This window comes from Zalophus californianus, chromosome 5 (assembly GCF_009762305.2).
Source record: "Zalophus californianus isolate mZalCal1 chromosome 5, mZalCal1.pri.v2, whole genome shotgun sequence".
NCBI lineage: Eukaryota > Metazoa > Chordata > Mammalia > Carnivora > Otariidae > Zalophus > Zalophus californianus.
This window is the reverse complement of record NC_045599.1, coordinates 4,432,581-4,445,351: the sequence shown is the minus strand read 5'-3', so window position 1 is coordinate 4,445,351 and position 12,771 is coordinate 4,432,581. Positions and strand designations below refer to the sequence as shown.

General features: G+C 49.2%; 1 protein-coding gene across 1 annotated transcript in view; it reads left to right on the top strand.

Annotated features, from left to right (window-relative positions):
- Positions 1-12,771, top strand: part of ADAMTS2 (ADAM metallopeptidase with thrombospondin type 1 motif 2) — a 221,796-nt gene that overhangs the window by 68,148 nt on the left and 140,877 nt on the right. The window contains exon 3 of the mRNA XM_027604731.2: positions 7,028-7,187. Coding sequence (XP_027460532.1) covers positions 7,028-7,187 — 160 coding nt within the window. The remainder of the gene's footprint in view (positions 1-7,027; positions 7,188-12,771) is intronic.

Genomic DNA, 12,771 nt, shown 5'->3' with positions numbered 1-12,771 from the left:
GTCTTCTGCCTCCCTCTGTGTGCGTGCTCTTGCTCTCTTGGTCTCTCGTTCTTTCGCTCTCTCTCAAAAGACTGAAATCGTACCAAGTAACTTTTTTGATTACAGTGGTATGAAACTAGAAATCAACAACAGGAGGAAAACTGGAAAATTCACAAACGTGGAAATTAAACAACACATTCTTGAACAACCAGTGGGTCAAAGAAGAAATCAAAAGGGAAATTGGGGAAATACCTTGAAATAAAAATGGAAACACAGCATGCCAGAACTTCTGTGATACTGCAAAAGTGGTTCTAAGAAGGAAGTATGTAGTGATAAATACCTACAATAAAAAAGAAAGATTTCAAATAAACAACCTAACTTTATACCTCAAGGAACTTGGAAAAGAAGAACAAACTAAGCCCAGAGTTAGCCGAAGGAAGAAGATAACAAAGATCATGGTAGAAATGAATGAAATAGAGAACAGAAAAACAATAAAAAGAATCAACAAAGCCAAGTAAAGTTAAGATGTAAATAAAATTTAAAAAAACATTACAACCGACATCACAGAAATATAAAGGATCATAAGAGAATAGTATACAACAGATTGGACAACCTGTAATAAATGATAAATTCCTAGAAACATACAACCTACCAAGACTGAATCATGAAGAAATAGAAAATCTAAACAGACCAATAATGAGTAAGGAGATTGAACTAGTAATCAAATATATTTCCAAACAAAGAAAAGCCCTGGCATAGATGATTTCACAGGTGAATTCTACCAGACATTTCAAGAATAATTAATGCCAAGCTTTCTCAAACTCTTCCAAAAAATCCAAGAGGAAGGAATACTCCCAAACTCATTTTATGAGGCCAGCATTGGAAACTACAGGCCAATATCCCAGGTGAATGTAGATGCAAAAATTCCCAACAAGCTACTAGCAAACCAAATTCAACAGCACATTGAAAGGATCATGCATATGATCAAGTAGGATTCATCCCTGGGATGCAGGGTTGTTGCAACATATGCAAATCAATAAATGTGATACACCACCTTAACAGAATGAAAAATAAAATTCAGAGGATCATTTCAATAGATGCAGAGAAGCATTTGGCAAAATTCAACCCCCTTTCGTGATAAAACTCTTAACAAATTGGTTATAGAAGGAACATAGCTCAACATAATAAAGGTTGTATGTGACAAGCCTGCAGCTGTCATCATGCCGAATAGTGAAAGGTTAAAAAAGCTTTCCTGCTAAGATCACGAGCAAGACAAGGGTGCTCACTCTCACTAGTTGTATTCAACTTAGTATTAGAATTTCTTTTTTTTTTAAGTTTATTTATTTATTTATTTTTTAGTAATCTCTACACCCAGTGTGGGGTTTGAACTTATATAAAACCCCGAGATTGAGAGGCGCACGCTCTTCTGACTGAGCCAGCCGGGTGTCCCAGTACTGGAACTTCTAACCAGAACAGTCAGGCAAGATAAAGAAAAGGCCCCAAATAGGAAAGGAAGAAATAAAATTGTCCATGTTTCCTGGTTACATGATCTTATGTATATAGAAAATCCTAAAGACTTACCAAAAACTGTTAGAATTAATCACCAAATTCATTAAAGTTTCAGGATACAAGAATCACATACAAAAATCAATTAAATTTCTATACACTAACAATGAACTATCTGAAAAAGAAAGAAAACAATTTCATTTATAATAGCATCTAAAATGTTAAAAGTATTAGGAATAATTTATCCAAGGAAGTGAAAGATCTATACACCAAAAAAAAAAAAAAAAGATACTGATGAAAGAAATTAAAGAAGACACAAATAAATGGAAAGATATACTGTGTTCATGGATCAGAAGAGTTAGTAATGTTAAAATATCTGAACTACTCAGAGCCATCTACAGATTCAATGGAACACTATTAAAATTCCGAATTCCAATACAAAACCAACCCTAAAATTTGCATGGAACCACCAAAGACCCCAAATAGTCAAAGCCATCTTAAGAAAGAACAAAGGTGGAGACATCATTCTTTTTGATTTCGAACTAGATCTCAAAGCTACAGTAACCAAAACAGTATGGTATTGACACATAGACCAATAGAACATGATTGAGAGCCTAGAAATAATCCCACACATATACAGTCAGTTTATATTTCACCAGGAAGCCAAGAATACTCAATGGGGAAAGAATCTCTTCAATAAATGATGTTGGGCAAACTGGATGGTCACATGCCAAAGAATGAAACAAGACCCCAGTCCTATACCACTCACAAAAGTTAACCCTAAATGGATTAAAGACTTCCGTGTAAGACCCAAAACCTTAAAAATAGAAGAAAATATAGGGGAAAAGCTCCTTGACATTGGTCTCAGCAATGGTTTTTTGAATATGACACTGACAGCATAAGCAACCAAAGCAAAAATCAGTAAGTGGGACTACATCCAACTAAAAAGCTTTTGCACCACAAAGGAAACCATCAACAAAATGAAAAGGCAACCTATGGAATGGGAGAACATATTGCAAACCATATATCAGTTAGGTTAATATCCAGAATACACAAGGAAGTTCTACAACGCAAAGCAGAAGAAAAATAATCTGATTAAAATGGTCCAACAGCCTGAATTAGACATTTTTTCAAAGAAGACATACAGAGGATCAGTAAATACATAAAAGGTGCTCAACATCAGGGAAATGCAAATCAAAACCAACCATATCATCTCACATCTATTAGAATGATTATGAAATATACAATATAACAAGTGTTGGCAAGGATGTGGAGATAAGGAACCCTCATGCACTGTTGGTGGGAATATGAATTGGTTCTTCAGTATGTCACATATGTCACTAAGGAGGTTCTTCAAAAAATTAAAAATAGCACTGCCCTATGATCCAGCAGTCCCATTTCTATGTATATGTCCAAAGTAAATGCAAACTGAATATTGAAAGATATCTGCACTCCCATATTCATTACAGCGTTATTCACAGTAGGCATGAAAGCAACCTAAATGTCCATCTGTAAATGACCAATTGATAAACGTGGTTCATATATACAATGGAATATTCCTCAGCCTTTATTTTTTTCATTTTTTATTATTATGTTAATCACCATACATTACATCATTAGTTTTTGATGTAGTGTTCCATGATTCATTGTTTGTGCATAACACCCAGTGCTCCACACAGAATGTGCCCTCTTTAATACCCATCACCAGGCTAACACATCCCCCCACCCCCCTCCCCTCTAGAACCCTCAGTTTGTTTTTCAGAGTCCATCATCTCTCATGGTTCCTCTCCCCCTCTGACTTACTCACCTTCATTCTTCCCCTCCTGCTATCTTCTTCTTCTTTTTTTTTTTTTTAACATGTATTGCATTATTTGTTTCAGAAGTACAGATTTGTGATTCAACAGTCTTGCACAATTCACAGTGCTCACCATAGCAAATACCCTCCCGAATGTCTATCACCCAGCCACCCCAGCCCTCCCATCCCCCACCACTCCAGCACCCTCAGTTTGTTTCCTGAGATTAAGAATTCCTCATATCAGTGAGGTCATATGATACATGTCTTTCTCTGATTGACGTATTTCACTCAGCATAACACCCTCCAGTTCCATCCATGTCGTTGCAAATGGCAAGATCTCATTCCTTTTGGTGGCTGCATAATATTCCATTGTGTATATATACCACTTCTTCTTTATCCATTCATCTGTCGATGGACATCTTGGCTCTTTCCACAGTTTGGCTATTGTGGACATTGCTGCTATAAACATTGGGGTGCACGTACCCCTTCGGATCCATACATTTGTATCTTTGGGGTAAATACTCAGTAGTGCAATTGCTGGATCGTATGGTAGCTCTATTTTCAACTGTTTGAGGAACCTCCATACTGTTTTCCAGAGTGGTTGCACCAGCTTGCATTCCCACCAACATTGTAGGAGGGTTCCCCTTTCTCCACATCCCCGCCAACATCTGTCATTTCCTGACTTGTTAATTTTAGCCATTCTGACGGGTGTGAGGTGGTATCTCATTGAGGTTTTGATTTGGATTTCCCTGATGCTGAGCGATGTTGAGCACTTTTTCATGTGTCTGTTGGCCATTTGGATGTCTTCTTTGGAAAAATGTCTGTTCATGTCTTCTGCCCATTTCTTGATTGGATTATTTGTTCTTTGGGTGTTGAGTTTGATAAGTTCTTTATAGATTTTGGATACTAGCCCTTTATCTGATATGTCATTTGCAAATATTTTCTCCCATTCTGTCGGTTGTCTTTTGGTTTTGTGGACTGTTTCTTTTGCTGTGCAAAAGCTTTTTATCTTGATGAAATCCCAATAGTTCATTTTTGCCCTTGCTTCCCTTGCCTTTGGCGATGTTTCTAGGAAGAAGTTGCTGCGGCTGAGGTCGAAGAGGTTGCTGCCTGTGTTCTCCTTTAGGATTTTGACGGACTCCTGTCTCACGTTTAGGTCTTTCAACCATTTGGAGTCTATTTTTGTGTGTGGTGTAAGGAAATGGTCCAGTTTCATTCTTCTGCATGTGGCTGTCCAATTTTCCCAACACCATTTGTTGAAGAGACTGTCTTTTTGCCATTGGACATTCTTTCCTGCTTTGTCAAAGATGAGTTGACCATAGAGTTGAGGGTCCATTTCTGGGCTCTCTATTCTGTTCCATTGATCTATGTGTCTGTTTTTGTGCCAGTACCATACTATCTTGATGATAACAGCTTCGTAATAGAGCTGGAAGTCCGGAATTGTGATGCCGCCAGCTTTGCTTTTCTTTTTCAAGATTCCTCTGGCTAGTCCGGGTCTCTTCTGGTTCCATACAAATTTTAGGATTATTTGTTCCATTTCTTTGAAAAAAGTGGATAGTATTTTGATGGAGATTGCATTGAATGTGTAGATTGCTCCAGGTAGCATTGACATCTTCACAATATTTGTTCTTCCAATCCATGAGCATGGAACGTTTTTCCATTTCTTGGTGTCTTCTTCAATTTCTTTCCTGAGTATTTTATAGTTTTCTGAGTACAGATCTTTTGCCTCTTTGGTTAAATTTATTCCTAGGTATCTTATGGTTTTGGGTGCAATTGTAAATGGGATCGACTCCTTGATTTGTCTCTCTTCTGTCTTGTTGTTGGTGTATAGGAATGCCACTGATTTCTGTGCATTGATTTTATATCCTGCCACTTTCCTGAATTCCTGTATGAGTTCTAGCAGTTTTGAGGTGGAGTCTTTTGGGTTTTCCACATACAGTATCATATCATCTGCAAAGTTACTCAGCCTTTATAAGGAAGGAAGGAGATCCTGCCATTTGGGACAGCATGGATGAAACTGGAGGATATTATACTAAGTGAGATAAACTAGCCACAGGAAGACAAATATAGAATCTAAAATATTCAAACTCGGGGTGCCTGGGTGGCTCAGTCAGTTAAGCCTTTGACTCTTGATTTCAGCTCAGGTCATGATCTCAAGGTCGTGGGATCGAGCCCCTTGTAGGGCTCCCTGCTCAGCGGGGAGTCTGCTTGGATTCTCTCTCTCCCTCTGCCCCTCCCCCTCCATGTGCTCTCTCTCAAATAAATAAATAAATCTTTTAAAAAACACTCAAACTCATAGCAGGTGGAGAATAGCATGGTGGTTGCCAGGGGCTGGGAGGAGGGGAGAATGGGAGGTAATGGTCAAAGGGTACAAAATTTCAGTTATGCAGGTAAGTTTTGGAGATCTGTTCTATAGCACAGCGCCTGTAGCTAACAGTATTCTATCATATACTTAAAATTTGCTAAGAGGGTCAGTGTTATATGAAGTCTTCTGACCAGGAAGGAACGATGATAAAGGGGGTAAGAGGGTACTTCGAAAGGTGGATATGTTTGTGCCCTTGACAGTGGTGGTGATTTCATGAGTGTGTACTCATTCCCAAACTCATCGAGTTGTGTACATTAACTACGCACATCTTTTCACATGCCAATCATATCTCCATAAAATGGTTAAAAACCCCCGAAAAACCCCGAGTGGGTCATAAATGTATGATTTCAAGGAAATACATCTGCAGGTCGACACAGTGGGGGCCCCAGTGTGAGACCATCAGTTTATGGATAATAGATGGAAAATCAAACGCATGGGAGCTAGATGCAGCAGTGCTGGCTGGAGGGCCAAAGGGAGGGTAGGGCCATGCACCTGCAGTTGCGGTATCTGAACCAGGTGCTGAAGAGAGAATGGGAGTTTACCAGATGGCCAGGGTGAGGAGGGCCAGCTGTGAGGGCTGTACTGGCAGGAGGGGACTGTCCCAGCCACTTGGGCGAGGTGTGTGAGCCAGAGGCTGGGAGGGCAGTGGCAGGCTGAGGGCCTTGGCTGCCAGAGTACATACAGAGCAGCCTGAATCCCGGTGGGGACAGGGGTCCAGTGAGGGCTCTCCAGCAGGGGAAGACTGTGGACCGTCTTGGGGGAGGCAGCAGGTCAGTTGCTGTAGATTCCGGGCCGGTGACCGATGATGGAGGAAAGGACAGATGCTGGGGGCACGGGGACTGAGGTCAGCTGCAGGGCTGCGTGCTCCGTCTGGGGAGTCTACCGCTCAGCAGCGCGCACCGTGGTCAGCCTGTGTTTTGCAAGGGAAACTGGAATTCCAGTTTTGAAACATGAAGTCTCATCACTTTGAGCGTTGGGTTCAGAACTTTGAAAATACCTTGTGGGTCGACCTTAACATGTCTGTGGCAGATTCAGTCCCCAGTTGGCAGTTTGGGCATTTATTTGTCTTGGACTTTGGGCTTCTGAGGGTGGGGTTGGGGATGACCCAGATAGAGCTTCTTCTCCTGATGGGCCTCACGACCATCCAGGGCTCTGGCCTCAGTGACTAGAAGTGGAGGCTCTGGGCAGATGGGACCTCTGGGGTCACCTGTCTGCACCTTCCCTGGCACGGGGTTCAAGCCTGGAGCCTAGCTGGGGTGCTGGGCAGGGTCCTTCTGGCCCTGTCAGTCTGGTGGGAGGTCCCCCTGGGACCCTCCTCGCTGTTGCCCATCCTTGGTCTTCTGTGCTCTGGGAATTTGAACTGTTTTGTTTTTGCCCTGCAGGCTGGCCTGATCCGTATGGAGGAGGAGGAGTTCTTCATCGAGCCCCTGGAGAAGGGGCTGGCAGCCAAGGAGGCTGAGCAGGGCCGTGTGCACGTTGTGTATCGCCGGCCACCCACCCCGAGGCCCCCTCCTCTGGGGGGGCCACAGGTCCTAGACATAGGTAAGGCTGCTTGGTGGGCCCCAGTTGTCCCCCTGGGGGCCCCAGGCACCCCTTCTGCAGGCCTGGCCCCAGGCCGAACCTGAGCCCTGCTCTCACTGACCATGTGGCATGGTGGGGTGCTGTGATGCCGGGGTGGGGGCCTCTGCTCTTGCTGCATGTGGGCCACAAGCTGACAGGTCTGGGACCTCCATAGCCAGCAGTGGAGGCTGCCCAGGGGCCCCCGTTCTGTTGCTTGAGGGCTAGCTGGTGTCGGGGAGCAGGAGAAGCATAGAGCAGGCCTGCACCTGGGCCTGAGTCCCATGCCCATGTCTCTGAGCCCGTGCCTCTAAAGAAGGTGTCTGCTGGCCCCAGACAGCCTCCCTCTTCCTCTGTGCAGACCATCTGCCCTGCAATCACAACTGACCGCCCCTCCCTGGCTGCTCACAGAGAAAGGCCCTGAGCTCTCCTCTGGCCCTGTTCAGACCCTGCTTCCTCTGGGAGTCGTGTCCGTGTCAAAGGGATGAAAGGGGGGAAGTGTGTGACAAAGACCCCAGAGGCACCCCCATGGCCTCCAGAGAGAGGCCTGTACAGACTCTCATGGTTTTGTTTTTTTTTTTTTCTTTTGTGACTTAGAACGAAAGCACACTCTGGGCCCAGGAGCGTGGAAAGAGCTTCTGGGTGGGCCTGGTGACAAGCAGCCGCTCAGACCTCAAGCCCAAACCTCCCCAGCATTCTTGGGATCTTGGGTTCCAGGCTGCAGCGAGGCCAGGTTGGGGTCGGACCATGGTCCTAGCAGGCCTCATGATCCTCAGGGCCCCAGGGACCAGATGAGGTTGCCTTGCCTGTGCCCGGTTGTTAAGGGCTGGGCTCAGTCCTCAGCCTCTGGTACTGGCCCCCTGGCTGCAGATGGCCAGGGCAGGTGGCAGCAACGGGGCCTGGAGGCCTGCGTCTTGGGTCAGGCTCATCTGCATTTTGACCAAGAACCCCCGAGCCCCCCCACCCCCCACCCCAGGCCAGCCCAGCCGTGCTGTGATTTGCCAGGACACTCCCATCACCCCAGACAGCCCTGGCTCATTTATTTTAGGTCTCTCAGTCTGACTTCCCAGCTTGATAGATAAATTGGGTGCAGGCCGGCAGGGCTCTATTCTAATTTTAAGCAGTGGCGTCAGATACCTTTGCACAGAAATTGTTCCGTCAGGAAGCCCGGCGCTCTCTGGAGCCGATCAATACTTTGGGTGGACCCTTTTTCCCAGGTGATGCATCACCCGTCTGCCAGGCCTTCCCCAGCCTCAGCCTTCCTGCCTCTGTCCTACCCTTGGGCTGCTCCGCAGAGGGAGGAATGGAGAGTCACTGGGTAGGGTGAGGGTAGGGATGAAAGTGGGGCAGCAGAAGTGCCCCAGATCAGGGGTCAGGCCCATGCTGGACGGCTCCCCTCAGGCATGTTTGGGCCTCTGGCTTCTGCCTTCTATGTCCAGTGAGATTAGAAATGCCTATGTCTCAGATAGCTGAGGGCTTGCCTCCTTGGGCCTTGGGCGTGGTGCTTCTGGGTCCTGCTTAGGCCAGGTGAGGTGGCGTCTGCCAAGAGGGGCTGCCAGGTGCCCGGGGCTGTCTCTGATCCCAGATTCCCGGTGGTGCCGGTCTCCTGAACATGGCAGCCCTCCCCCGTGGCTGTGCTGGCCTTGACTTATTTTCTGGGCTTTTGTGGGTCTTTAGGGACCTTCTATTAAATCTGTCCTCCCCTCCCCCAGCCATTCACCTAGTGCTGGTGAGAGTTTGGAACTCGGAATGCAGGAAAGGAGTTTCGGACTCAGGATAAACTCAGAAACCACTGGCCATAGAAGATGCTGGGGAGAGGCACCTGGGTGGCTCTGTCGGTTAAGTGTCTGACTCTTGATCTCTGCTCAGGTCTTGATCTTATGGTCATGGGTTCAAGCCCTGCGTGGGGTTCCATGCTGAGTGTGGAGCCCAGTTTGAAAAAAAAAAAAAGTAGATGCTGCACAGGTTGGAGATTGAGGTTGTGCTGGAAGGTGGTGGGGTGCGGCGAAGGCATTCCAGCCTGGGGTCTGGGCCTCAGGCCTGGGCCATGGGTGTGTAGGCTCCAGGCTGTGGGCTGTGCGTGGTAGGGCCAGGCCACAGGCCCAGGGTCTGGGGCCAAGTCCCCTTTCCGTGATGTTCGTGCCCAGTGTCAGCATGATCCTGTGTGGGTGACTTGGTCACCCAAGAGTACATTTCTCCCTGGACGTCCCTTCCCACCCAGCCCTGGCTGGAGAGGGTCTGAACACATGGTATGCTGGGGCTGGGCTGAGGGCCCACAGTGACCTCAGACGGTCCAGCTTTCCGTTAGCCTGGGCCTCGTCAGGGCCCAGAGTGCAGCCAGGAGATATGTAGAAACAGTGTCCTTGGCTGGGCACAGAGCCCTAGGATGTGTGTGTTTGTGTGTGTGTGTGTGCACGCATGCACGCGCACACAAGCCAAGGGGGTCCTTTTTAAAAAAATTTTTTATTGTTATGTTAATCACCATACATCACATCATTAGTTTTTGATGTAGGGTTCCATGATTCATTGTTTGTGCATAACACCCAGTGCTCCATGCAGAACGTGCCCTCTTTAATACCCATCACCAGGCTAACCGATCCCCCCACCCCCCTCCCCTCTAGAACCTTCAGTTTGTTTTTCAGAGTCCATCGTCTTTCATGGTTCATCTCCCGCTCCGACTTACTCGCCAAGGGGTCCTTTTATTCTAGTGAATTCTGATGGGGACCCTGATAGATCACTGTGGGTGTGGCTGAAGCGAGCAGGAGGCATGGACTTGAGGCCTCCTCCTCTCCCACCCACAAGGCAACTCCTGGAAGCGGGTTTGAAACCCCTGTGATGGGCAGTGGGTAGGATGGGTCATCTGGGAAAGGGAAAACACCTGTTCTGGGCCTTCCGGTCTGGGAGCTGGGCATCTGGCTGGGTGCGGGGTTGGGGGTCGGGGGTACCTAGTGGGGGGTGGGTGGGTGTGTCCCACACGGCTCCCCTGGGGTCCCAAGGCACACTGTCTGTTTCCCTGAGCAACCAACAGCCCTCCTGGAGTGATGTTGGGGGTCCCCCCAGCCTCAGAGGATTGTCATCACTGATAGTCTCCATCATCAGAGGTCAGTTGCTGGGTTGCAGACTGCCCCAGGGAAATGGATGGGAAATGAAGGTGTTCACATGTTTTCACAGACTCAGGCCCGGGTCTGGTGTGTGCATAGAGCAGTGTAGCATATAGCAGTGTTGCCCTTGGGCCCCAGAGGAAGGTCTCAGGGTGGGTGAAGGGTTGAGGGAGAGGAGGGGGCACCTTTTCTCTCCTCATCTCTGCCCCACTCGGCTGGGCCCAGGAGCCTGGCAGGGGCAGGAGTGCAGAGCTGAGGAGGCCAGGGGGCCAGGGTGGTCTTTCAGGGACTGGTGGTTGAGGGATTTCCAGGCCTCCTCCATGCCAGGCCTCTCTCAGGTACACCTGGTCCCATTGTCTGTCCCCACTCTGAGCCAGCCCTGTGTGCAGGGCAATGTGGTGCCAGGGGACTGTGTAACGTCAGCCTCCCTGGTGTGTGTGTGTGTGTGTGTGTGTGTGTGTGTGTGTGTGTGTGTGGCACGTCTGTGGTTGCACTTGCACACATACATGGACAGGGTCCACTTGGACTGCTGAGCCTGTGCCTGAGCCCTGCCCTGGCTACCATCTGTCAACCCTGTCTGGGGCTGTTGAGGGGGAGCCAGGGCCGGCCGGTGTGGGAAGAGGAGCCCCAGTCTGGGCTGGAAGCCCTGCCTTGTACTTGCACTGGGGACCTGGCATGTCGCTGCCTCCTACTCTGGCTACCGCAATGTCTTACCCTTAGCCGGGTCACTGCAGCTGCAGTGTGTTATTCTGTTACAGTTCTGGAAGGCAGAAGAAGTCTGAAAAGAGTATCACCGGGCTGAAGTCAAGTGTGGGCAGGGTGGTGCTCCTTCTGGAGGCTGCAGGGGAATATATTCTGGCCTCTCCCAGCTTCTGGTGGCTTCTGAGATCCCTTGGCTTGTGGCCACATCACTCCAGTCTCTGCCTCTTGGTCACACTGCATCTTCCTCGTGTGTGAATCTCCCTCAGCCTCTCTCTTACAAGAATGCATGTGATTGCATTTAGGGCCCATCGGGATAATCCAGAATGATCTCCCTCATCTCAAGATCTGTGATCTAATCACATCGGCAAAGTCCCTTTTTGGTCCCATAAGGTAACAGTCACAGGTCCCAGGAAGGACCTGGTATCTTTGGGGGCCACCACTCAGCTTAGCTAGGAGGTGACCCAGCCCTCCTGGGCATGGCTGGCTCTACAGTGAATGGGATGTACGTCTGTGGAGGAGCAGGTACCCCTCGCTCCTTCTCTGGGGACAGGGTTCGGGTGCAGCTCAGGCAGGACCCCTTCCCTCTGCCCCTGCTGGGCCCTCGTCCAGTCTCAGCCAGACTGTGGGGCCTGGAGAGGCTGGGCCATGGTGTGGCCGGGCTGGCCCCAAGACTGCATGCACAAAGCTGGCCTGGCTGCAGACACGAAGGGCCTGGCTGTGTGCAGGAGGCCGAAGGTCCCCACAGTGAGCGGGGCATGTGGTCTCCCTGCTAGACACATGGTGCCACTAGCAGAGTCCTGCCATCCCAAGACAAGAGCCACAAACTCCGAGGCTGGCAGGACGCAGCTGGAGATGCCAGTGAGGACGGTGGCAGAGGCTAAGTGCTTGGCCTGACTTTCCCTTCCCTCCTTTTGCCATAAACGATGGGCACGGAGAATGTGTCTCTGCTAAAAGGAAAACAGTAGCGGGAGTGTGGTGGGCACATGGCATCCAGCCCTGGCCTCACTGTGGGCACAGGGCCGACCAGAGGCCTCATCCCCGGGGGCAGCCCCTCCTTGGCTCCCCTGACCATGACCTGGTGGGAGCGTGGGCCTGGGCCAGCGATCCTCACTGTCAAGAGCATCCAGACATCGGAACTTTTATGGGAACCCTCATGATTTTAAAATGTTGCTTCACATTTCTAACAAGCACCATATGAGCCAAATAAAACATGGCCCCCATTGGCCACCTGGCCCCATTGGCTTATGAGAGGCAGAGGCAGAAGTGACTACGTTTGCTCCTCTGGGGGCTGCTTTTCTAGTCCCCCTGCAGAGGAGGGGGCTATGTGCTCCTGTCGAGGGCGGTGGTTCCCATCCCACAGAACCGCCCAATGGGCCACTGTGCCCTCCCGCCCTGCCTTGCACTGGGCCCTGGCTGAAGGAAGAGAAGTCAGACTGCTCAGTGCCCGTGACCTTGGCTGCCCACTCCTCGGAACCAGCCTGTTCCAGGCCTCTGCCCGCTGCTGTCAGGCAGGCAGAGGAGGTTTGCCGCCCTTGGGAGCTCTCTGCCCTGCCGAGGCCAAGGGAGGCCAGTGAGAGAGAGCGGGAGGGTGCTGGCGCTGTCTGCCGCTCCACGTGGCTCCTCCACGTGGCTGGCCCGCGGTCTCTATACCCGGCGGCCCGGTCTTTCCTCTGCTGACCCACTGCACATTTCCGTGTATCCCATGACATTGGCTTGAGCCAGGTAGGAGTTTTCCAGGCTTCTGAGGAGTCGGGAAGGGGCTGCCT